The 22,203-nt window shown below is 45.5% G+C and overlaps 1 protein-coding gene across 2 annotated transcripts in view; it reads left to right on the top strand.

Moving 5' to 3' along the window:
- Htt (huntingtin) overlaps positions 1-22,061 on the top strand; it is a 139,586-nt gene extending 117,525 nt beyond the window's left edge. For both annotated transcript variants that reach the window (XM_075943833.1, XM_075943832.1), the window contains exons 54-67: positions 1,944-2,044; positions 3,014-3,168; positions 3,542-3,681; positions 4,723-4,805; positions 6,184-6,314; positions 6,454-6,583; positions 8,071-8,226; positions 11,710-11,900; positions 13,607-13,721; positions 13,835-14,048; positions 14,447-14,552; positions 15,399-15,561; positions 15,759-15,919; positions 18,627-22,061. In XM_075943833.1, the coding sequence (XP_075799948.1) occupies positions 1,944-2,044; positions 3,014-3,168; positions 3,542-3,681; positions 4,723-4,805; positions 6,184-6,314; positions 6,454-6,583; positions 8,071-8,226; positions 11,710-11,900; positions 13,607-13,721; positions 13,835-14,048; positions 14,447-14,552; positions 15,399-15,561; positions 15,759-15,919; positions 18,627-18,840 (2,060 nt within the window). In that variant the 3' untranslated portion in view covers positions 18,841-22,061. The remainder of the gene's footprint in view (positions 1-1,943; positions 2,045-3,013; positions 3,169-3,541; positions 3,682-4,722; positions 4,806-6,183; positions 6,315-6,453; positions 6,584-8,070; positions 8,227-11,709; positions 11,901-13,606; positions 13,722-13,834; positions 14,049-14,446; positions 14,553-15,398; positions 15,562-15,758; positions 15,920-18,626) is intronic.
- The last annotated feature ends 142 nt before the right edge of the window (positions 22,062-22,203 follow it).

Below are 22,203 nucleotides of genomic sequence, written 5' to 3'. Positions count from 1 at the left end.
TGTGGGACCCTCAGTGCTATGGCCCATAAAATGGGTATTGTGTCCACTTGATGTGTTTGCTGCAGATGTGAACATGAAGAATATACTTAGTGTCTTAGCAGCAGCGTGAGTAGTTCTCCTGTCAGGCTTCTTCTCTGCTTTCTGAAGTACAATCTAAATTGCCCCCCCCCGCCTTTTTTTTTCTGGATGAGGGTGTGTCTTAGCCACTGTTCTATTACTGTGAAAAGATACCATGAACAAGGTAACTCTTATGAAAAAAAAGCATTTAGTTGGAGGCTTGCTTTCAGTTTCAGTAGGTTAGTCCATTATTATCATGGTGGGAAGTAGACAGGCATGTTGCTAGAGCAGTAGCTGAGAGCTTTATATCTTGGTCCACAAACAGCAGGCAGAGAGAGAGAGATACAGGGCTTGGTGTGAGCTTTTCAAACCTCATCGTTTTCTCACAGTGGCATACGTCCTCCAACAAGGCCTCATCTCCTCACCTTTCTCAAACAGTTTATCAACTGGGGGCTAAATATGCAAATATAGGGACCAAACTCTTTCAGACCACACAGGGTGTGATTGGGTAGTGTGATTATAATCTTCATAGCCTTCTCCTGCTGGGGTATTTCCTGGAAGAGCCCAGGTACCTGATCCACTGTCTGATCCATGTTAGTACCTTAGGCTTCTTCAAGTTTTCTTATTCAGATTTCAGCAGCCTATATCAGTTTCCTATGTCCATAAATTAAACAGTTTATCACTGTCCCCAGTAACTTCTGAGTAGGAATCAGGCAACTCCTATGAAGAATTGTTTTCCTGCCTGTCTTAGTTATGTTTCTGTTACTTTAGTAAATACCATGACCAAAAGCAACATGGGAAAGAAAGGGTTTATTTCTCCTGATAACACAAAGGTCTATCCCTGAAGGAAGCCAGGACAGGAACCTAGAGGCAGAAACAGGAGTAGAAGCCATGGAGGAATGCTGCTTACCAGCTTGCTCACCAGGGCTTACTCCGCCTGCTTTATCAAAGCATGTAGGACCCCCACCCCAGGAGTGGTACCACATATATGGGCTGGGCCCTGCCACACCAATCACCAGTTAAGCAAACTCCCTTCAAACTCACTTGAGTCTGAGTCATAACCCTATGTTCCAGGAGATCCGAGCATTTGATATTCTTCATTTCTATCTTTGTTCCATCCTTGCCTTACAAGGAGTACTGCAGATCTTCTTGACTCATGGTGGGAACACCAAATGCAGCCATTTGTTGAACTTTACTCTGATGTAGCTCTTTAGTGAACCTGAGGAATGGCCTCCTAGATTGCCTTTGCTGCTTGCTGGAGTGTTCCCAGCCCAATGCCATGCTTTTCCAATCTGTTCTGAGTGGTTTTCATTATTTATGTTTATTTACTTTATGGAGACATGACTCACATGAACATGCCCATAGTGCAGCGTGTACATGGAGGGCAGAGGATAGTTAGCAGGAATTGGTTGTCTCCTTTTCCCATGTAGTTTCTGGGAATTGAACTCAGATTGTCAGCCATCTTGCTGACACTAATCTCACCAGCTTTACAGAGACCGAATTATCATGTATGTGGTTCTGTGGTCTGGTCTGAAATCTCATGGTCAGACTTAAGGTGACACTTTAAAAATGCTTCATAGACAGGAATAGCCTGGCCTGCTTGAATGAAACCTGTGTGGACATCCTTGTCACTGTACCACACAATGGGGAATTGAAGGGCAGTCTGGGCTGCTGAACTTGGCCTATGCCTCTTGACCTTGATAGCATAACTGACTTCCATGTACTACAGTGTCCTTCATGGTAAATGGAGAGACTGGTATTCCCTATGCTATAGGATTGCCCTGAAGATCTTGCGCTAGGAACATCACTGAAGGCGTTATATTGTCAGTGTTTTTTCATGGATTTGGAGAGTTGGGAAACTATCTAATGTAATGATTGATTCCCAGGGTGGACCAGTCGTACCCAGTTCGAAGAAACTTGGGCCACCCTCCTTGGTGTCTTGGTGACCCAGCCCCTAGTGATGGAACAGGAGGAGAGCCCACCAGAGGTGAGACTTCTATAGCTAGAAGGTGGCTAAGTAGGAACCTGTAGCTATGACAGCTTGGTGACTGTTCGGGAACAGGAAAGCAGGCTGATCATATCTCAGCTGATGCTCCACAGTAAAGACAAGCCCTCTGAGAGGTTTGGAGACTGAGGCTTCCAGTAGCTAGGATGCAACTTTTACTATGATACCTTCCACATCAGTGGAATAAGATTGTTCTCTGTCAGCACTTTTGCATTCTGTTGTTCATTTATCACTATCTGAAGGAATATCATTGAACTAAAACAAAAAAGGCCATGAATCCAGGTCATGTTCTTGTTTCTTGTTTGTTTTGTTTTTAATTATCTTAGAGGTTTTGTTTGCTTAGTATTAATGTACACCATGCTAATAAGACATGAATAATGCCCATATTTTTTGTTTGCTTAATATTAATGTACACCATGCTAATAAGACATGAATAACGCCCATAGTTTTTTGTTTGCTTAATATTAATGTACACCATGCTAATAAGACATGAATAACGCCCATAGTTTTGTATGTTCAAAGTCCTGGGATATGAGCCCTTGGTTCTGAGAGATGTGAAATGAACTTGTGGAGATGACAGATAAGAGAGTGAATCTATATAGGTCACAAGTCGTCAAGATCATCTTCCAACGTTTCTGTAACTGCCAGGTTGCCAGTGTTCTCAAATGATAGTATTTAAGAGCAATGTCCTCTGAGGTAAATGCCTATTTGGAGTTCTGTGCCAAATATTTGCATACTTCAGGTTTACTCCAAGGTCTAGGTATATAGATGTGTGACCAATGCCAAACAAACTTGAACAAAAGACTCTGGCTATGGGAAGCCACAGGACTTAAGGAATCCAGTTCTCCTCTCTGAAGCCTTATATGGCCCTTGGGCTCTGTGTGAAGTAGAGGCAGAATAAGTGGTTAGTATCTTGTTGTCATGTTGTCAATGTGTGGACTGTTCCTCTAGGAAGATACAGAAAGGACCCAGATCCATGTCCTGGCTGTGCAGGCCATCACCTCTCTAGTGCTCAGTGCAATGACTGTGCCTGTGGCTGGCAATCCAGCTGTAAGCTGCTTGGAGCAACAGCCCCGGAACAAGCCTCTGAAGGTTCTCGATACCAGGTTTGCCTGAGTTTCTATGTGGGCTACATTCTATTGCAGAGGATGGTGAGGTAGCCCACTCCTCTTTTAAATTCCCATACCCTTTCCTTTGTTAAAAGAATTGATGTAATATGTGTCTGTGGCCCTGCCCAGGGATATAGATCCTAAAGTGATTTTGGTCATTGGTGACAAGCTGAAGATTTAGTGTCAAATTGTATGAGCTTCACTGGGTATTCAGGCTCAGACTTTTGGGTCAGGAATAAGCACCTGCAGCAGGGTTTGCTTGCTGTTACACCAGCTGCTTCAGGCAAGTGAAAGAGAAGTCCTGGTGGTTTTCATTCCTGTGATGTTTGAAAAAAGCAAACATGTTCTTTCTTTTGGTTCTGAATTTTAGATTTGGAAGAAAATTGAGCATGATCAGAGGGATTGTAGAACAAGAGATCCAAGAAATGGTTTCCCAGAGAGAGAATACTGCCACTCACCATTCTCACCAAGCCTGGGATCCTGTCCCTTCCCTGTTGCCAGCTACTACAGGTACAGGAAGGAACTAGAACAAGAGTGTGGCTAGCATTCTTTTAAAAAAAATGTTTATTTTTATTTTATATTCATTGGTGCTTTGCCTGCATGTCTGTGTCAGATCTTGGAGTTACAGACAACTGTGAGCTGCTGTATGAGTGCTGGGAATTGAACTCAGGTCCTCTGGAAGAGCTGTCAGTGCTCTTAACCGCTGAGCCTTCTGTCCAGCCATGGCTAGCATTCTTGCTGTGGCTTAACAAGAAGGCTGCATGCTGAGTGTATTGCCCCCATTCACAAGTCTCATGCTTTGTCTGGACTTGTACCACCATAAACACCAGGATGTATCTTGCTTCAATGAAGAGAATTTTGTAGGTTCTTTTTCTTTCCATTGTGTTTATTAATTGTACAAGTTACTGTGTTGCATAAAGACATTTTTGTACAAGTGCATAATGTATACTAAATGAACACCCTCCAAAACCTCCTTACCCTTCCCTTTGCCATCACCCTCGTTATTATTGAACAAACTGCTTCAATCTTATAATTACCTCATTCTTTTAGGAATTTAAGTACCTTGAAGACTTTATTTGGGGAAGTTTCTGTATGGAAATTCAGTGTGTTGTGTATCTCAAAATGATTTTGGGAACATTGAATTTAACAGAGCAGTGTGACTTTAAATGGCCATGGGCCTAGACCTTGAGGAGCCTCTGTCTGGGCCAATAGAGTGGGTGAGAAATGACATACTTGCTCTGTAGAGTCTTGAGAAAGGTGTGGATAGATAGCTATAGGAACTCAGAATACAGCTCTAAGAGCATCAGAGTGCCTTGGGGAGAGAATGGGTGGTGTGAGATCTAACACTGTTAGCTTGAGGCAGCCATAGGAAAAGAGTCTAGTTTGCCTACCAGGCTTGCCAGCTCAACAGGTTACCAAGTGACAGTACTCCAAGACCTCCTGGGCCTCTGTATATCTGAGCCATCTTGCCAATGAAGAGGATAACCGGATTGGGCAAACATCTGTCCAGCCAGTCAGGGTCTTATGCAGTGCTATGCTGATGTTTTACAGGTGCCCTCATCAGCCATGACAAACTACTACTGCAGATCAACTCAGAGCGGGAGCTAGGCAACATGAGCTACAAGCTGGGCCAGGTCAGTTACACCATTCTGTTCCCTCCTGAGGATTACATGCTGAAATTATAACCAACCTTGTCTGTCCTCAGGCTTGAGCCACATACCAAACTTAAAGAAAAGTTTTATTTACATACATTATTCTAGATTTCAATATATTTTGCATATAAGCATGCAGATGTGTATAAAACATAGTGGAATGATATGAGACAGGAGAGAGCTAAGAAGCATGAAAGGTTAGGAAGGACAAAATAAAGTCAGCTGAGAGCTGCTCAGTCAGATGCAGCACTGAAAGTTTCCTGGCTGCTAGTTCAGAGAGCAACTGAGTGCATAGCTTAGCAGGTAGCATTACTTTTAGTAAGAACAAATAAGGATAGTTGACAGCTACTGACTACAGGGGTCAGGGACCTGTGGTACCTGCTGCTTTTCTAGACAAACCCCTCTGTTCCTTCCTACCTTTGCAGAGAAAGTTCTGCCCTAAGATAAGTCATAGTGACAGTTAGAATGTGATGTGCTCTTCATGGAGTGTTTCTAAAGATGAGGTGATAAACAAGATGCCTGGGGCCCCTAGGTACGTGACCGTGTTCAAGAGTCCCATGTCCCTAACTGTATCCCTTCTGGCTCTGTTACATTCATTTAACTCTGCTTCCTTCAGTACTGGAGTTCCAGTTCTAGTGTCTGTAAGCTGAATATAGTAAGACTGTGTGGGTCCATTTTAGCCCTGCCTTGCCTGGGATACCATATCAGCTATCAAAAAAAAAAAAAAGGCTACTAGGATGAACTGCCACTTTACATTTTGTGGAAAGAGATGGTGCAAGGAGCTAGGTGTGGAGAACATTGGCAACTGGAATTTATCCACAATTCTCAGCTTGCCTTCATTGAAAGTATCTGAGGTCATAAGGGAAAATGCAGGAGGGTTTGTAGTGGAGCAATCAGAAGGGAGGTCAGTGCAAAACCCACTTCATCTGGAGCTGCATTTGAGGGCTTGGGGCTCTTGGCTGCCCCTTAACCTTCCTAAAACAATTACATCTCCAACTGCATCCTTGGAGAGATATCTCTAAGCAATTAGCCCAGAAAAGCAGGGTCTACTCCTGGAAAACACAAATGAATGGGAACCAGGTTTATAAAATCTGTGTATGGTCCCCTTTCTCCAGGACTGTAGTGTCACTCTCTGGAGCCTCTTTTACTTCATACTTTTTTCAGACACTCATTCAAGCCTTGAACCTAAGGTCAAAGTTTTTCTGCCAACAGTTTAGCCTTTGTACCCAAGGGCTCCTCTGACAGTACATATAGGTCTGAAAGGGATAGATCATTACAGTGGTCTTATGTGCTCAGAGTAGTGGACTGGCTTGTACCTACCCAGCAAGAACTTTAAATCTGGTTCTTGCTTCTGTGGCAGGTATCCATACACTCTGTGTGGCTAGGGAACAATATCACACCCCTGAGAGAGGAGGAATGGGATGAAGAGGAAGAGGAAGAGGCTGATGTTCCTGCACCAACATCACCACCTGTGTCTCCAGTCAATTCCAGGTTAATACTGACTTTTTTTAAAAAAAAAAAAATTAGCAATTTGAAATTTTTTCTCAATCACTTGATATGTTTGGGGTCCATCTTGAGGTGAACCTCTCATCTATGTATGGGGAAAATATCCATGTTTCACACTCTGCAGAAAACACCGTGCTGGGGTTGATATTCACTCCTGTTCGCAGTTTCTGCTTGAATTGTACAGCCGCTGGATCCTGCCATCCAGTACAGCCAGAAAGACCCCTGTCATCCTGATCAGTGAAGTGGTTCGATCTGTAAGTTTACCTTCCCCTCTTTCCCCACATCCAGAAGCATGTGTGATGCTGTGCACACACATGCACATACATACACATACACACATGTACCAAAATACACTCCACATACACATCATACAAATACCATAATAGATGCACTAGATAGATACCATATACATAAATGTATACATACCATACTTGTATGTGCCATGAATTTGCTAGATACACAGAGAGACATATATGAAGACATAGACACATACACACACATGCATACATTCACACACAACACACACACCACCTGGTTTGTAATGTCTCAGAACCTGTAAAGGAACTCCTACAGCCTCCCAGGTCTGGAGCAACCGAGTGTTTGAAGTTGGTGATGGTGACAGGACAGATGTTCTTTTTCAGATCCAGAGCAGGTAAATGCTCTCAAGTGTAGCACCAGTGTGTAATATGCCAGTTGCTGTCACAGTTCCAAAGGCCCACCTTATCTGTCTGTCTCTTCTAGGGTGGTGACAAACAGCTGTGGACTCCTAGACATTACCCTTCTTCTTAGATAAGTAGATAGGTCAGATAAATAGTCTCGTGGTACTTCCTGCTCTTCTGCTACAGCCCCAAACATAGGATGTTTGTTTTATAAGTGACATCTATCATTATTGACAGGGCTGGAAAGAAAAATTGAAAGGCTCTAAAATAGTTGCTTGGTCTTTTTAAAAGTGATAGTGGGAACTGGAGAAAGCAGTAGTTAAGAGCACTGGCTGTTTTTTCTGAGCCCAGGTTCCATTCCAAGAACCCACATGGGGGCTCACAACCACCTGTAACTCAAGTTCCAGGGGATCTGAGTCCCTCTTCTGGCTTCTGTGGGCACAGCACACACATGGTATGCCAGCATACATGTAGGCAAAGCACCCAAACACATAAAAATAAATAAAAAACAAATAGATATATAATAAATAAGTGATAGTGGGCAGCAAGATGTCTCAGCAGGTTAAAGTGCTTCCTGTGCAGCAGATCTGACAGCCTGAGTTTGATCCTCAGAACCCACAGTAAAAGGAGAGACCTGACTCTCAAGAGTGGTTTCCTGGCTTTCACACACATGCAGTGTTTTTGTGCACACCTGCACTTACACACATACATTATCCACACACTCAATGATAATAAATTAAAGTAACAATGATAACAGAGAGAGAAATGATTGCCCATTTCTTGCTCCTAGGAGTTTTGAGCACATGGCTCTGTATTAATGGACATTGCCTGAAAATGATCACCCTTGTATATGTGGCAGCTGAAATCTAAGCTCTTCCTCCATCTGTAGTGTATATGCAAAGGCATTTTTAACATGATATTCTGTTACTACTTCAATGTTCTGTATTTTAAGTCTGTCCAATCAGTACTGAAGATTCCCCTATTTTTTCCCATGCCTTGCCACCCACTGCATTTTAGACTACATTTTTACATTCCTCTGGGTGTAATGCTCTTCTTCTTGTTCTGATCTTGCATGTCTCCAGCTTCTCGTGGTATCAGACTTATTCACTGAACGCACCCAGTTTGAAATGATGTATCTAACGCTGACAGAACTTCGGAGAGTGCACCCTTCAGAAGATGAAATCCTCATTCAGTACCTAGTACCTGCCACTTGTAAGGCAGCTGCTGTCCTTGGTATGGTGAGTGAGAGGTGGTGCAGAGGCTGCCCCCATTGAAGCACTTAGGACTTCTCTGCTTTGGGATCTGGTGTTGGTCAAATGTGCTGTGTGCATCTGCATACTTCAAAGGCCTGTCCCAGGGTAAGGTCCTTGGCACATGGGAACCACAGCTCTGATCAGCTAAAAGAACTCAGTACCTGTTGGTATCATCCCCACAGGAAACCGAGATGTTTTGTGGTGAACATGGTTGAAGCACCTATGCCCCTTGGCCTTTGTGCCATTATAGTAGGGTACCTCTCCAGGACAAAAAGTGTGAGGCCACTGGGACAGCCCAAATATTGGAACCATGCCTTGCATCCATGGCCAGTCTATCATCTTGACAGCTCCACTCCATTTCTCTGATAGGGTCTGGATCCCACTGTATTGTTTGACTTACACAGGTCTTCCCTGGTGACCCATCTGTCATAGTACCCTTGCACTCCCCCACTGGGGAATGTAGACATCTATCCTTGGCATCATGGTTGTCTTGGTCCAGTTGTACTGCTGTCACAAAACACCTTAGACAGGGTAATTTGTTGACAACAGATATGTACTGGGAAATCCCAAATCAAGGTGTTCTTTGGATACCTGATACATTATTCTGCTGCTGGTTTATCAGAATTTGGTTAGTACTACTTGGTTTTGCCTTTCCTGTATACATACTAGGTGGTTCTCATAGAAAATATGTCAGATACATACATAAAAATAATTACCTGTGTGTTCCACCTCTTGTTGGTACATATTGGAAGGGAATCAGCATGGCCAGTAAAATAAAGTGACTCTAGACTGTTGGCTCAGGCACTTTCGCCCTTTCACTTAATGTTAAAATAATTATGTTTTTAAATTAGCTTAAAATTTATCATTAAATGTTAAACTTATCACCATGTGTTTAATATATTTTTCCTGGAATCCATTTTTGTAATAACAATAGAAACTTACTTGTTCAGGGCTAGAGAGAGAACTCCGTGGTTAAGAACACTTGGTGCTCTTACAGAATACCTGATTTCATTTCTAGCACCCACATTGCCAACTTAAAACCAACACCTTCTTCTGGCTTCTACAGGTTCCCATAATGAGCATGCATATTTAACATGTGGACACATATACACATACCACATACAAAAACTAATTTTTACAAAAAGAAACTTACTTGTTCAATAGACACATGAGTGGCTGCTGTGCATGAAGTAGTTGGGGCTACTGGCGGGAGTGGTGTGGGTGAGCCTGTTGGTGCCCATTTTCCATGTGCCATATATGCCATGTCTTCCCTTGTTAGAACCTGTTGTCACTGTACCTAGAGGCTAGCACAGGTATACAGCATGGGTGGCCATGCTTAGCATCATCCAGAGAACGGGAACAATGAGCACTTAGTCCCCCTGTGTGAGCACACTCTTCAAAGCAGGCATCTTCTGGGTGCTGTCAGGACTGTGTCCTTGTGGGAGGTCTATTTTCCTTCATGGGGGGACTTTAGTGGCTTGACTTTCCTTGTAACTGTGGTTTTGTGCTCAGGCCCAGGTTCCTCAGGCAAAATGTAAATCAAATGCATCAGGCAAATAATGGTGATTTTTAAAGAACAACCCCAAGGCGGAATGGTGACTGGCTCCAGTTCCCAGCTCTGTGTACAGAGGCGGCTGTCCTTGAAGGCAATTGTCTTCTGAGAGGCTTTCAGCTGCCCTGTGTTGCTACAGATGGTGTTGCACTGCTGCATTGCTTTTCCTGGGGAAACCTGAGCAAAGGTCTGCTCACCTCAGATAGGTCACTGATGATCCGAGTCCGGCTTGTAAACCAGTGTGTTTTTTGGCTTTCCTCATATAAGCATGGATGAAGACATATCTATTGGAACTGTAGTGACTTCAAAACAGCTACATACTAAAACGTAATGTAACCCCAAGAGCTGCAGAAATGGAGACATAGCACCCTTCTCCCTCTTCAGTTAACCTTCCCAAGTCCAAGTGCAGCTGGGCAAGGATTATGTGCAGTATGCTGAGGTTCAGGTTTTGGTCCTTAACTACCCATGCTATGAGGGAACATTATAGTTCTGTACTTGTGAGAGTCTTGTGTAGATGCAGGTAATCCGGCTCTTCTGATTTCAACATGGCACAACTGTGTCATGTCCAGAGGTCAGTGTTCCACAGCATGCATCCAAACTGTCACTGTTCTTTGCTCACTGTTAGATCTGCAGCCTTCAACAACATATCCTGGTGTTATGCTTATAAAAAAGTGTGGTTAGAGGCCTTGGTTGTACTATACTGAGGAAGAACACATGGATATGGGAAGGGGGATGAGAAGGAAGTAACTGGCAAGAACTGTTAACCTTCTTTAACCCAAGACCATTAGATATAGACTCCCCTGGAGAGGGTTGGGTGGCCTCTTTGTTTTGTGATAGCTCTGACTGTCCTGGAACTCACTCTGTAGACAAAACTGGGCTTGAATTCGGAGATCCACCTGCCTCTGCCTCTTGATTGCTGGGATTAAAAGTATACACCTCGGGGGCTGGAGAGATGGCTCAGTGGTTAAGAGCGCTGTCTGCTCTTCCAGAGGTCCTGAGTTCAATTCCCAGCAACCACATGGTGGTTCACAACCATCTGTAGTGAGATCTGGCGCCCTCCTCTGGTGTGTGGGCATACATGGAGGCAGAATGTTGTATACATAATAAATAAATAAATCTTTAAAAAAAAAAAAAAAAGTATACACCTCCACCACTAGATGGCTTCTTCTGTCATGAGACCAAATGAGTCAGCCTTTCCTGGTAGGGTATTTGGTAGGTCAGTCAGACACTGACGTCCTGCTGCTGGAGTGCATCACACAACAGTAGTCTTCACTGCTGGAGGAGTCCTGTGTCAAGGTGTGTGCTGGGTGTCTGGGCAAAAATTCCACTGCCACACTTAGAATACCCAGAGAAAGTGATACCATGTCAGTCCAGGTTAGCACAAATTAGTGTCAAGAGCTCCACAACTACCAACAAGCTTTTGCTAGGAGGAGCCAGACCAAAGTTAATTATAGTGAAGAGACATGAGGCAGAATTAGCTGAGGGAGAGAATTCCTGGGAAAAGCCTAGAAAACCAGGTTTGAATACTGTTCCAGAATAGTCATACAGAACACAGCTCATTCATCCAGTAGGTAGACAAGGAGTAGACAACACATATGAGATGTTCTACAGGGGCAGCAGAGCTCAGAATCAGTGTTGTCAGTCAAGACAGGTTACAGGAGCACCCTACAACTCCAAAGGGGAAAGCAAGTGCAGGCACAAATCACATTTTCCACATAAGGTGGATCCTCTCTCAAATTCAGATTTTTATATAGGGTCAGCACTGTACACCGACCTTTCCTGCATGGTATCCTGCCCCCGTGTGACTTCTACTGTGTACTAGATTATAGCTAGGCTCTTTCAGTTTCAGGGATTCAGGCCATTGGCAGTTAGCAATCAACCCGTCTCCAGCAACTCATGTCTGTGCTTGTATTCAGGACAAAACTGTGGCAGAACCAGTCAGCCGCCTACTGGAGAGCACACTCAGGAGCAGCCACCTCCCCAGCCAGATCGGAGCCCTGCATGGCATCCTTTATGTGTTGGAGTGTGACCTCTTGGATGACACTGCAAAGCAGCTCATTCCAGTTGTTAGTGAATATCTGCTGTCCAACCTCAAAGGAATAGCCCAGTGAGTGGGGCTGGGTGGGTGGGCTTTAGTATGGTCTTAACAACAACAAAAATAAAAAATAAAACAGAAGAGCCCTGTTTGACTTTAAAAGTATATGCTAGAACTGGCATAGTAGTGCATGCTTATAATCTCAGCATTTGAGAGGCTGAGGCAGAAAATTTGGCATCAGCTTGAAACTAGCCGGGGCTACAGATGAGATCCTGTTTCAGAAGTAACAAAGTATTTGCCAGGTTCTAGTAGGTGACAGGAGTGTACCTATTTTAGGAAATAGTAGCCATGAGACACAAGGATACAAGTATATGCCAGAAGCTTTCATCTCTAGCAAGATGAAAAGTCCTGCCTTGCATCACTCTCCTACAGCACTCAGCACACTGATGTGGACCAGCTTCCTTATTCTGTCACCAGACTTAGCTTCCTCTTTAGTTTCTGATCAGCCCAGTGTTTCCTGTGAGACCCTTTACTCCTGCTCTAATCTCCACCTCCCCCTAAAGATGTCTTACATACAGCTGCACATGAATATATTGCTGGTCCTTTTGATACTAAGTTGAGCCCATTACAGCTCTGTTTTAGAAGCAGAGGGAGGAGCTGTGGCCCTGATGGAACACAACTGGGCACTTAGAATTTGGGACATGAGTTAGGGATGAGAAGGGAGTTGGAAGAAAAGCCGGCTGTTGTGTGGTGGATTGTTGATTGAGAAATGCAGAGTAAAGTTAAAAGTTTGGAGATGGTAAGGCCTTAGGCTGACAGGTGAGCAGAAGTGCATTTCAGGGGCCCCACAGTCAGTGGCAAATCGAGCTGGGACAGGGACAGCGGCTTGTAGGGAGGTGCTTTCTTCCCTGTAGTCCTTGCTGGATAGTAGCTTACATGTGTGCAAGGTAAGCAAACAGCCACCCCCTGCAATTCCAGGTCCTGGCCTGGGGCAGAGTTGAGCAGGTTATGTGAAGGCACAATCTGCTGAGGAATGAAGAGGACAAAGAGAACTGGGGCGGGTATGAGGCGCTTACAGTGTCCAGTCGGATAATAAGTAGACCTTGCTCAGTGCTTTGGGCAGAGAGTCCCATGTCACATACAAAGCAGTAGCCAGTTCCTAGATGTGACATTGTCATTTGAATACATCTGAAAGGGTAGAAGAGATGATGTGTGGTTCCTTTGTTTATGGTGACATTGATCTAAATCATATGCTAGCCAGGTCTCTACTGGTGGTACCAACTGGTGATCCCATGATATAGAGTGTTACAAGTTAGCACATGCCACACACCCTGAGGAAGCATCTTAAACATGAAGATGTTTAAGAGAGTCAAGTAGCCTATGAAGAGGTACAGCATTGGGTTGGAGAGATGGCTCAGCGGTTAAGACCATTGCCTGCTCTTCCAAAGGTCCTGAGTTCAATTCCCAGCAACCACATGGTGGCTCACAACCATCTGTAATGAAGTCTGGTGTCCTCTTCTGGCCCGCAGGCACACACACAGACAGAATATTGTATACGTAATAAATAAATAAATATTTTTTTAAAAAAAAAAAGAGGTACAGCATTGAGATGGTGTGCCATACTGAGGCCATGCAGCTCTGGAAACCGTGTAGTCACTGGCACGGCCCAGGGTTCTATACTCGATAGACGTGAATGGATATGCTTTAAAACTGTTCCCATGGCAGACAGCCAGGGGTGCTATATGTGACTAGGTATGATTTCTGTCTCCCATTTTCAGCTGCGTGAACATTCACAGCCAGCAGCATGTGCTGGTGATGTGTGCCACTGCGTTCTATCTGATGGAAAACTACCCTCTGGATGTGGGACCAGAATTTTCAGCATCTGTGATACAGGTGAGACAGCTTTGGATGGGTTCTATTGGACACAGGCAGGCTTCCTTGTAAACTGTACCAGTGGGTCATTGTGCTTTTGAGGAGGATAAGAACAAACCTTTCTTCTTGTCTAGATGTGTGGAGTTATGCTGTCTGGAAGTGAAGAGTCCACCCCCTCCATCATTTACCACTGTGCCCTCCGGGGTCTGGAGCGTCTCCTGCTGTCTGAGCAGCTCTCTCGCTTAGATACAGAGTCTTTGGTCAAGCTAAGCGTGGACAGAGTCAATGTACAAAGCCCACATCGGGCCATGGCAGCCCTAGGCCTGATGCTCACCTGCATGTACACAGGTGAGCAAGTTGTAAGGGTCGTCGACTCACCCAGGGCCATTGTGCATAGCCTAGCTTCTAGAAAGTGAAACAGGAACATACTCAGCGTCACAAGCCAGGCCTCATGGTGCTGTAGCTTTATTGTGACCCTAAACCAGCCCTGTTACCTTTCCAGAAATCCCAGGGCAAAGGAGCAGCTCACATGACACCACCATGTATAGGTTTCAGAGCTGCCTCTGGCCACCACATCCCTGAGAGTTGTAAGAAAGTTGAGGTGGGTCCTACCTTGCTAGGAACTCTAATCACCTGTTTTTGAAAGGGTCTGTGTTTATCTGGTCAAGTCCTGTATGAGTCACCAAATGCTAATTTCAAGCCTCTTAGGCTTCAATCCTATAGCGGCCTGAGTGTTTCTGTTTCAGGAAAAGAAAAAGCCAGTCCGGGCAGAACCTCTGACCCCAGCCCTGCTACGCCTGATAGTGAGTCTGTGATCGTTGCTATGGAGCGGGTATCTGTTCTCTTTGATAGGTAAGAAATGCAGCACAACCCTACCTCTAACCTCCGTAGTCATTGACTATCCTAGAGCCAAATTCAGAGCAATTGCCTCTATGTGTAATTGTTCATCCTCTTAAACTTTAAAATGCATCTTGTGGCCATTTTTCAATGCTTGAATATTCACAGAGCACCACTTGGGGACAGCTGGACCCATGTAGGTTACAGGCACTCACTGCCCTCCTTGATCCCACAGTCCACTGCTAAGGAAATAAACACTCCTGGGAGTGTGCTCAAGTGCTATTGGTGGGCTTGGGCCACAGCCACAGGAAGGCACAGCCAAGTGTCTGCCCACTTGTGCACTTCTCAGCTGTACACTGCAGTTGTGTGTGTATTAGTGGGATAGCTGTACGTCAGCTCTGTTTCGGCTTGTGGCTAAGGGACAAGTGTTGAATGTTGAGAAGAATAAGCAGGAACAAGTGGTGCAGGCGGTGGGGGGAGGATCTTTGATGGAAAGAAAAACTCCTGATTGACACTAGTGCTCTCATATAGGACATGTAACAGTGAAAAGTTCTTGAAGCATTTTGATGTGGAAAGTCTCTTCTATAATGTCACCACCTCCCCCTATTCCTGCTGTTCCTTTATAGTGCCTTCTCACACTCTGCTTTATTCTCCTTATAGTGCCTGAATCAATCAGGGCAGCAAAAGAAAAGCCTGTGTGTCACCTTCGAATTTTAAAGCTCATATCCTAATTGTGGACTGAGCCCCACTTGGAGCATCCCTATATGTCAAGGGCCTCTGAGCCTCAGTCATGTTGCTCTGTGGGCAGGACTGAGAGGACAGGAACCAGGGTAAAACTCAGATCAGCTCCCTTCCTTACAGGATCCGCAAGGGGTTTCCCTGTGAAGCCAGGGTCGTGGCAAGGATCCTGCCTCAGTTCCTAGACGACTTCTTCCCACCTCAAGATGTCATGAACAAAGTCATTGGAGAGTTTCTGTCCAACCAGCAGCCATACCCACAATTCATGGCCACTGTCGTCTACAAGGTGAGGGTGTCCATGTGTGGGACAAGGACAGAGCAGGGGGCTGAAGGCAGAATTATTTCCACACTTCCAGTAGGTCTGTCACCAGGGCTAGACTCATCCTGTAAGAAGGGTGGCAGCTGTAGCCCCTGTCACTCTATTCCCACCCCACCCCACCCCACCCCACAGCTGACCTGTGCTCAGGACTCTCTCATCCCCAGGTTTTTCAGACTCTGCACAGTGCTGGGCAGTCATCCATGGTCAGGGACTGGGTCATGCTGTCCCTGTCCAACTTCACACAAAGAACTCCAGTTGCCATGGCCATGTGGAGCCTCTCCTGCTTCCTTGTCAGCGCATCTACCAGCCCATGGGTTTCAGCGATGTATCCTTCCATGGGTCTTTGACCATATTTTAATCTCCACCAGACCTTTTTTATTCTCTTAGTATCAGGTTCAGGTTTCATTGAATGTTTTGAAACTAAACTGTACAGAACCCCACAGATAGCAAGGCGATGCTTAACTAACTCTTTTCCAAATGTTGCCTCAGTGAGGACCAGCCTCCAGCAGCTCAGGGGTTTGAGGGTAAGTCTACAAGAGTATCTACAGACTATCAATCAACTTTTCTACCTGAGGGAGTAAAACTTAATAGTCTGGGACTGTCAGTGGTGGGGGCGGGGACAACAGTACGGGACTAAACTCTCTGAGGCCTGTAAAAAGTAAAAAACACACACTTAGGGTCTTTCTCTGTTCTCTCTCTAATCTTGTCTTTATTTTTCCTTCACAGCTTATATATCCTGACCAAATGTTTCAGACAGTATAAAAATTACAATGTGGTTACATTCTATCTTTCAAGTTAATGATTATAATGAATACAGGTAAAAAACATGTTTCCCATTTCCCTTACATGGTTAAACATCCTGTGTATTATTGATGAAAAACAAATTATTCCAAGAACTCACATACATTCATGTCTAAGCAACTTGTAGATTGACACGGTGTAAGCAAGTGAGGTATTTTTCTCAGTCACTCTTCTACTGTCAGGCTGCATTTTGTGGTTTCAAAGAAAGAATCAGTTGCTTTATTACTTGTCTCAAAAAGTAATTTTATAAGGAATCTTAAAAAAAAATCACTAACCTAACCTTTTTTTTTTAAGATTTATTTATTTATTTATGTATTATTATGTATGCAACATTCTACCTCCATGTATGCCTGTACGCCAGAAGAGGGCAACAGATCTCATTACAAATGGTTGTGAGCCACCATGTGGTTGCTGGGAATTGAACTCAGGACCTCTGGAAGAGCAGCTGGTGCTCTTAACCTCTGAGCCATCTCTCCAGCCCCCCTAACCTAATCTTTTATATATGAAAAACAGTCAGTTCTACTTTATTCAGGCTATACTCGTTAACATTTTTTTATATCAGGAAACTGAGGACAGAAATTAGTCATCTTTAATCATCAACCAATTCTAGCAAGAAAGGCACATCAACTAATAATGATTGGGCTGCTTTGTTCTTGTTCCTTGATCTTACAAGTCCCTCACTGAACTGTGTCTTTCTAAAACCTGAGGTTGTTTCCTTGATTTTTTTCACCTCAAAGCTACAGAAACGTCTCAATCTAACCTTAAGTCATTTCCAAAGCTTTGTTTCAGCTGTGATGTACTCCAAAACCTGGGAACACATCTCCCAAAATTAAGATTAAAAGAATTTGAGCTAGCTGGGCTTCTGGGACTCAATTGTTTTTCCTTAATCATTAATTTAAACCACAGTCTATGTGGCTTCTCAATAGAAACTCATGTGTTCTAGCTGTGTGACTCTTTCTTGTTTTATGTTTTATCCTCTGCAACCTCTGCTTTATCAGAGACAGGGGCAACATTTTATCCTACCTTTACCTATGTTAATTTTTCTACTAAACTAACCTAACTTTACTATGTTTATTAAAAACCCTCAATCATCAAAATTCTACTTAAACTAACACTATTATTATATTAGGTCATTGTTCCAGTCAAGCAGCACAACTTAGGAGGAAATGACCTTCTTAATAATCCACAGGTAAAAATGCCCAGTAAAACAGGATATTTCCAAAACTACATTAAGGGCAGTGGGGAGTCTCCCCATGCCCATTTATTCCATGCCAGGTACCAGAGAAAAATGGCAGCGGCAAAGATACAGCAGTAGCAAGAAATGTTCTGGGGCCAAGGCTCTCAGGGCCTCACCTGAGATTCACCCAGCAGAGCTTTGCTTCCTGGTGAGCTGGTTTCCCAGACCTAACTGCCACCTGCCGCTCCTCTGACAGGGCCACCGGTAACTAAAGGTATAAAACTTTGACAGGGACACAAAACAGAAGGTTTAACCATTTGCCAGCAAGTGCTGCCCAATGGGTGGGTTTGTGGCAGGAATGCTACTGCTGAAGGATGATGGGAGGGGAGCACAGAAGGGGAGGCAGGGCAGCTCAGGCCAGCCGCTGGCCCTGCGGCTGCCTTATCCTCTGGCATGCTTTATTCCTCCGGGGTTTTCTCAGTGCTGCTTCTCATTAGCTCTCACTTTATGCCATGGTCACCCTCCTGGGGAAAGTCATAAATAAAGCTTCAGTTCCCATCCCAACAGTGCTGCCAGGAGTTCCTCTTTTGGCAACCTCCCCCACAGCAGACCACGAGAGCTACTGAGCAGCAAAGTTGTCTTGGTGGTGACAGCACGGCCTCACCCTAAGTACGGGAAAGCCTCCCAGGCAGGGTGCTAGCTCTACCCTTCCTGCACTGGAGCAGTGTGAGCAGGAACACCAGCCACTAGCACTGTGGGGAGCCCAGCCCAGGTAAGTGCTACTGCACAGAGCACTGGGAACCATCACCCTGTCTGCACTGCAGGGCTCCCACTTTCTGGGCCTCTCTGCCTTCCCACCCCTGCCCTCTTGGGCAGATAGCCGACTGCAGCTGGGAGAGGGTTGCAAGCAGCAGCTGCTGCTGATGTGCCTAGGCCACCCTCTGTTTTGGTTGCCTACTGTCCTTCCTAGGCCTGTTGGTGGACTTAGGAAGGGAACCCCTTGGGGAGACTGTCTTCCTACCCTTGCTGTTGTTCCCCTTAACTCTTCTACCAGCCTCCCACACATCATCAGCAGGATGGGCAAACTGGAGCAGGTGGATGTGAACCTTTTCTGCCTGGTTGCCACAGACTTCTACAGACACCAGATAGAGGAGGAATTCGACCACAGGGCTTTCCAGTCTGTGTTTGAGGTGGTGGCGGCACCAGGAAGTCCATACCACCGGCTGCTTGCTTGTTTGCGAAATGTCCACAAGGTCACCACCTGCTGAGTAGTACCTGTGGCACAAGAGGCTGAGAGGAGGCAACTGCTGGGGCCGGAGCCAGGAGCCTGTGCCAAGCTTCTGCTGGGGCTTCCTTGGTCAGGCTTCCACTTGTGTCAGGTGGACAGCCAGGCAATGGCAGGAGTGTTTTACAGTGTGGGCTATGCAGGGAACGTGCACTATGTTGGGGTTGAGCCTGAGTCCTGGGTCCTAGCCTTGCTGCAGCTGGTGGCAGTGCTAGGTTGACCAGGTGTTTGTCTTTTTCCTAGTGTTCCCCTGGCTGTGGTCTCCAGGTTGCAGCTGCCCTGGTATGTGAAGCAGAACCAGATGGTTCTGAGCCCTTCTGTCACACTGGGCTGGAGAACTCTCACCCGCATTTCCACGGCAGGGTGTACCTGCCACACCAGAGTCTGGACACAAAATGAGTGGTGTGGGGGGTGGCTGGGAACTGGGGGTGCCAGGTTTCCAGCATCATTTTTCCCTTTCTCTGTTTTCTTCTCAGGAGTTAAATTTAATTATATCAGTAAAGAGATTAATTTTAATGTAACTCTTCCTATGCCCGTGTAAAGTGTGTGACTTGCAAGGCCTGTGCTGCATGTGATAAAGTTTGTGGAAGTGGATGGACCTTCTGGCCACCGCTCCCTCTCCTGTAGCTACCCAGTCTAGTCAGGCAGGTCCCTTGTGTAGCCCTCCCAACACCTGATAGCACTTGCACCTCACACGTCTCCCCTTTTTTATGCATCACATTTAACCAGCACAGAGAGAGGTGTTCATGTTCACTGCCCTAAGTGAGAATCCTATCTGTGGCTTAACTGAGGGGCTGAGGAGAGCTGCTTTCCACTGTTATGGTTGTGCAAGGCTTGCCTTGCTGCAGCACCCCCTCCTCAGGCATGATTGTCAAGCTATCTACTCAGCAGTGATAATGCAGTTTCCTAGTCCCTCAGCCTAGCCAGAAACAGCCTCTGTTGTATCCAAAGAGGCTACCCCAATAACCTCATCTCTGGTCCTGGCTGAGCTGGCCTGTAGCCTGCCCAGGAGCCAGCTAGCCATTGTGGATGCTGTCCCTTTGTATCTTCTGCATGGTGGGGACCTGAGGAGTGCTGGCCTGATAACCCCAAAGATGTCTCTGAGCTATATAGTTTGTTGGTTTGTCTCAGTTTCTCTTGGTCAAGGGAAAGGTTAGTGTCCTAGCAACTGTTAAGAATGAATCCAGCCCCTTTTTTGACCCTTTCCATCTTGCCTTCTGTCAGCCCAGGGGATTGTAGACTTATGCCTATAAGAGGCCAGGGAGGGTTCAGCCTGACAAAATGAGGCACCAGAGGGAAGGTTCAGTATTGGGCCAGCCTGTAGCCTAGGGACAGCCTCTCATGCTTGTCAGTGCCACCTCTCTTTCTTAACCAAGGCCTGGGCCCAGAGTAGCCTGGTCATGTTAATGAAAATGAGTCCTGGACATGGGCTGTCCTCATTTCCTTGCTTGGTTTGGGAGCTCTGCTTGGCTGTATGACAAGGTAGGTTCTCTGCTGCTTAGCTAAGTCATGTCCATGTGGATTGGGGGAAAGGGGTCATTTGGAGCTGTTTCTAAGCTGCCACGCTCCCAAGTTGGCCCAACAACTCTGCATGTTGCAAGCCTGATCACTGCTTGTGGTAGATGTTTATAAGGAACTTGAATGTAAAATCTGGAGCCATTCCCTTGGGGATTCGTATCAGTGAGTTCAACCTGGAGTTCAGTTGCTCTTGTTCATAGAATGACCAGAAACAGTTCTTAATAAGAGACTACAACAGCCTCTGCCACAAAGCTGTTCTCTTGCAATGGGCGCCACAGCCTAGAGATGCAGCCAGGCACAGGCAAGCATGCGTTTGCATATATACCCAGAGTTGTATTTGTGCACACACATGCTCACACACACTCCTCAAAGACATGTGTAAGGTGCCTGACCATTCTTACTGAAAGCTGCCCTTTTTGGACATGCCACATACAGTCAGCTTTGTGACTGGCATTTGAGAATGGGACTCAATTTAAAATTTAAAGGGGAACAAAAAGGCCATAGCTCATTAAAGTCCCACTGAAGATATTGCTCCACCTGACTGACTGCAGGAGGGACCAAGACTTTCATCAAATTTCTCAAAATCTATGGATTTCCAAACTTTATTTAAAAAATGTTATTTTGATTGTGGGATTTAGGGGGGCATTGGGTGGGATGTTGTTTTCCTGCTGGTACTGTCAGGAAACATTTTAATGAAACCAGGGTAGAACTATTTGGCAATGCACTTCAGCATGTTTCTTCTCCAAAATGTGCCTCCCTCCCACTGCTGGCCCCCTTGACATGTAGGTGACTTTGTAACTGCCAAGTGCCCTTTATTATTCTCTCATTTCTGTCTGCACATGTACCCTTCAAGAGGGAAGAGTTAGAGTAGAGCCACCTCCAGCCCTATAGAATGTAGTGCCAGAGAAGGCACTAAACCTGACAGGAAGCACCTTCTTGTGAGTGAAGTAGTTCTGCTTTCAACCCATGGGATAGGTCTTACACAGCAATAGCTTGGCTCACAGCCACCTGGCAAGGAGCATTGCCTCCCTTTGTGGGGCTGCAGAATGAGTCTCTTCTCCCACCTTTGCGCATCCTTCCCCACACAGTCTCTATTGGGTTTAAACCCTCCCTCCATTAACACTGAGCACTAAGATCATAGCTGCTGCCAGGGCAGGCATGAAGCTGTCTTCTGGTACTTGGTGTGTGGAAGTAGAAGACACTGAGAGCTGCTGAGGGTGGCTGGGGAGCTCAGGATTGTCACAGGTTGGAAGAGAACTGTTCCTCGATGGGTCTGGAGCTTCCAGAAAAGAAGAAGCCACGCTCTGCAGTGTGACAGCTGAAGGTGATCTGAAGGTTCAGGGCCACCCTCTATGTGTACTTGTCACACTTCAGTGCCATCAAAGGAACTGCTACCCTCAGTGTGTCTGGAAACACCCTCTGCCACAAGTTGGGTGTAAAGTGATGGTGGCAGAGACTTATCCGCAGAGGTTTGGCTGCGTTTCTAGGAGCTCCTGTCCAGGCCTTACTGCTGTGTGCCATAGGCTTCACTGGGAACCAGGAGGGCTGTGATGGGTGTGCCCCGGAGCCCAGTCCAGACCTGGCTGTCCACTTCCAAGTGGAAGGACTGACATGAAATGTATATTTAAAAATTTTAAATTGCAGATATTGTACATTTGAATTAAAGAAGCAATTAAACCACCTGTTGTTACTGTCTAAGGCTTGCTTTACTTACTCCTTTCGAGCATTTGAGGAGCGCATCCTGCTCATCTTCAATGGGCAAGTATACCACCCAGCAAGCTCTCTTGACACTGTAAAGGTCAGGCAATACTAGGTATGGAATGAACCT

The sequence above is a fragment of the Microtus pennsylvanicus genome, chromosome 12, assembly GCF_037038515.1.
Source record: "Microtus pennsylvanicus isolate mMicPen1 chromosome 12, mMicPen1.hap1, whole genome shotgun sequence".
NCBI lineage: Eukaryota > Metazoa > Chordata > Mammalia > Rodentia > Cricetidae > Microtus > Microtus pennsylvanicus.
This window is presented reverse-complemented; position numbering and strand designations above follow the sequence as displayed.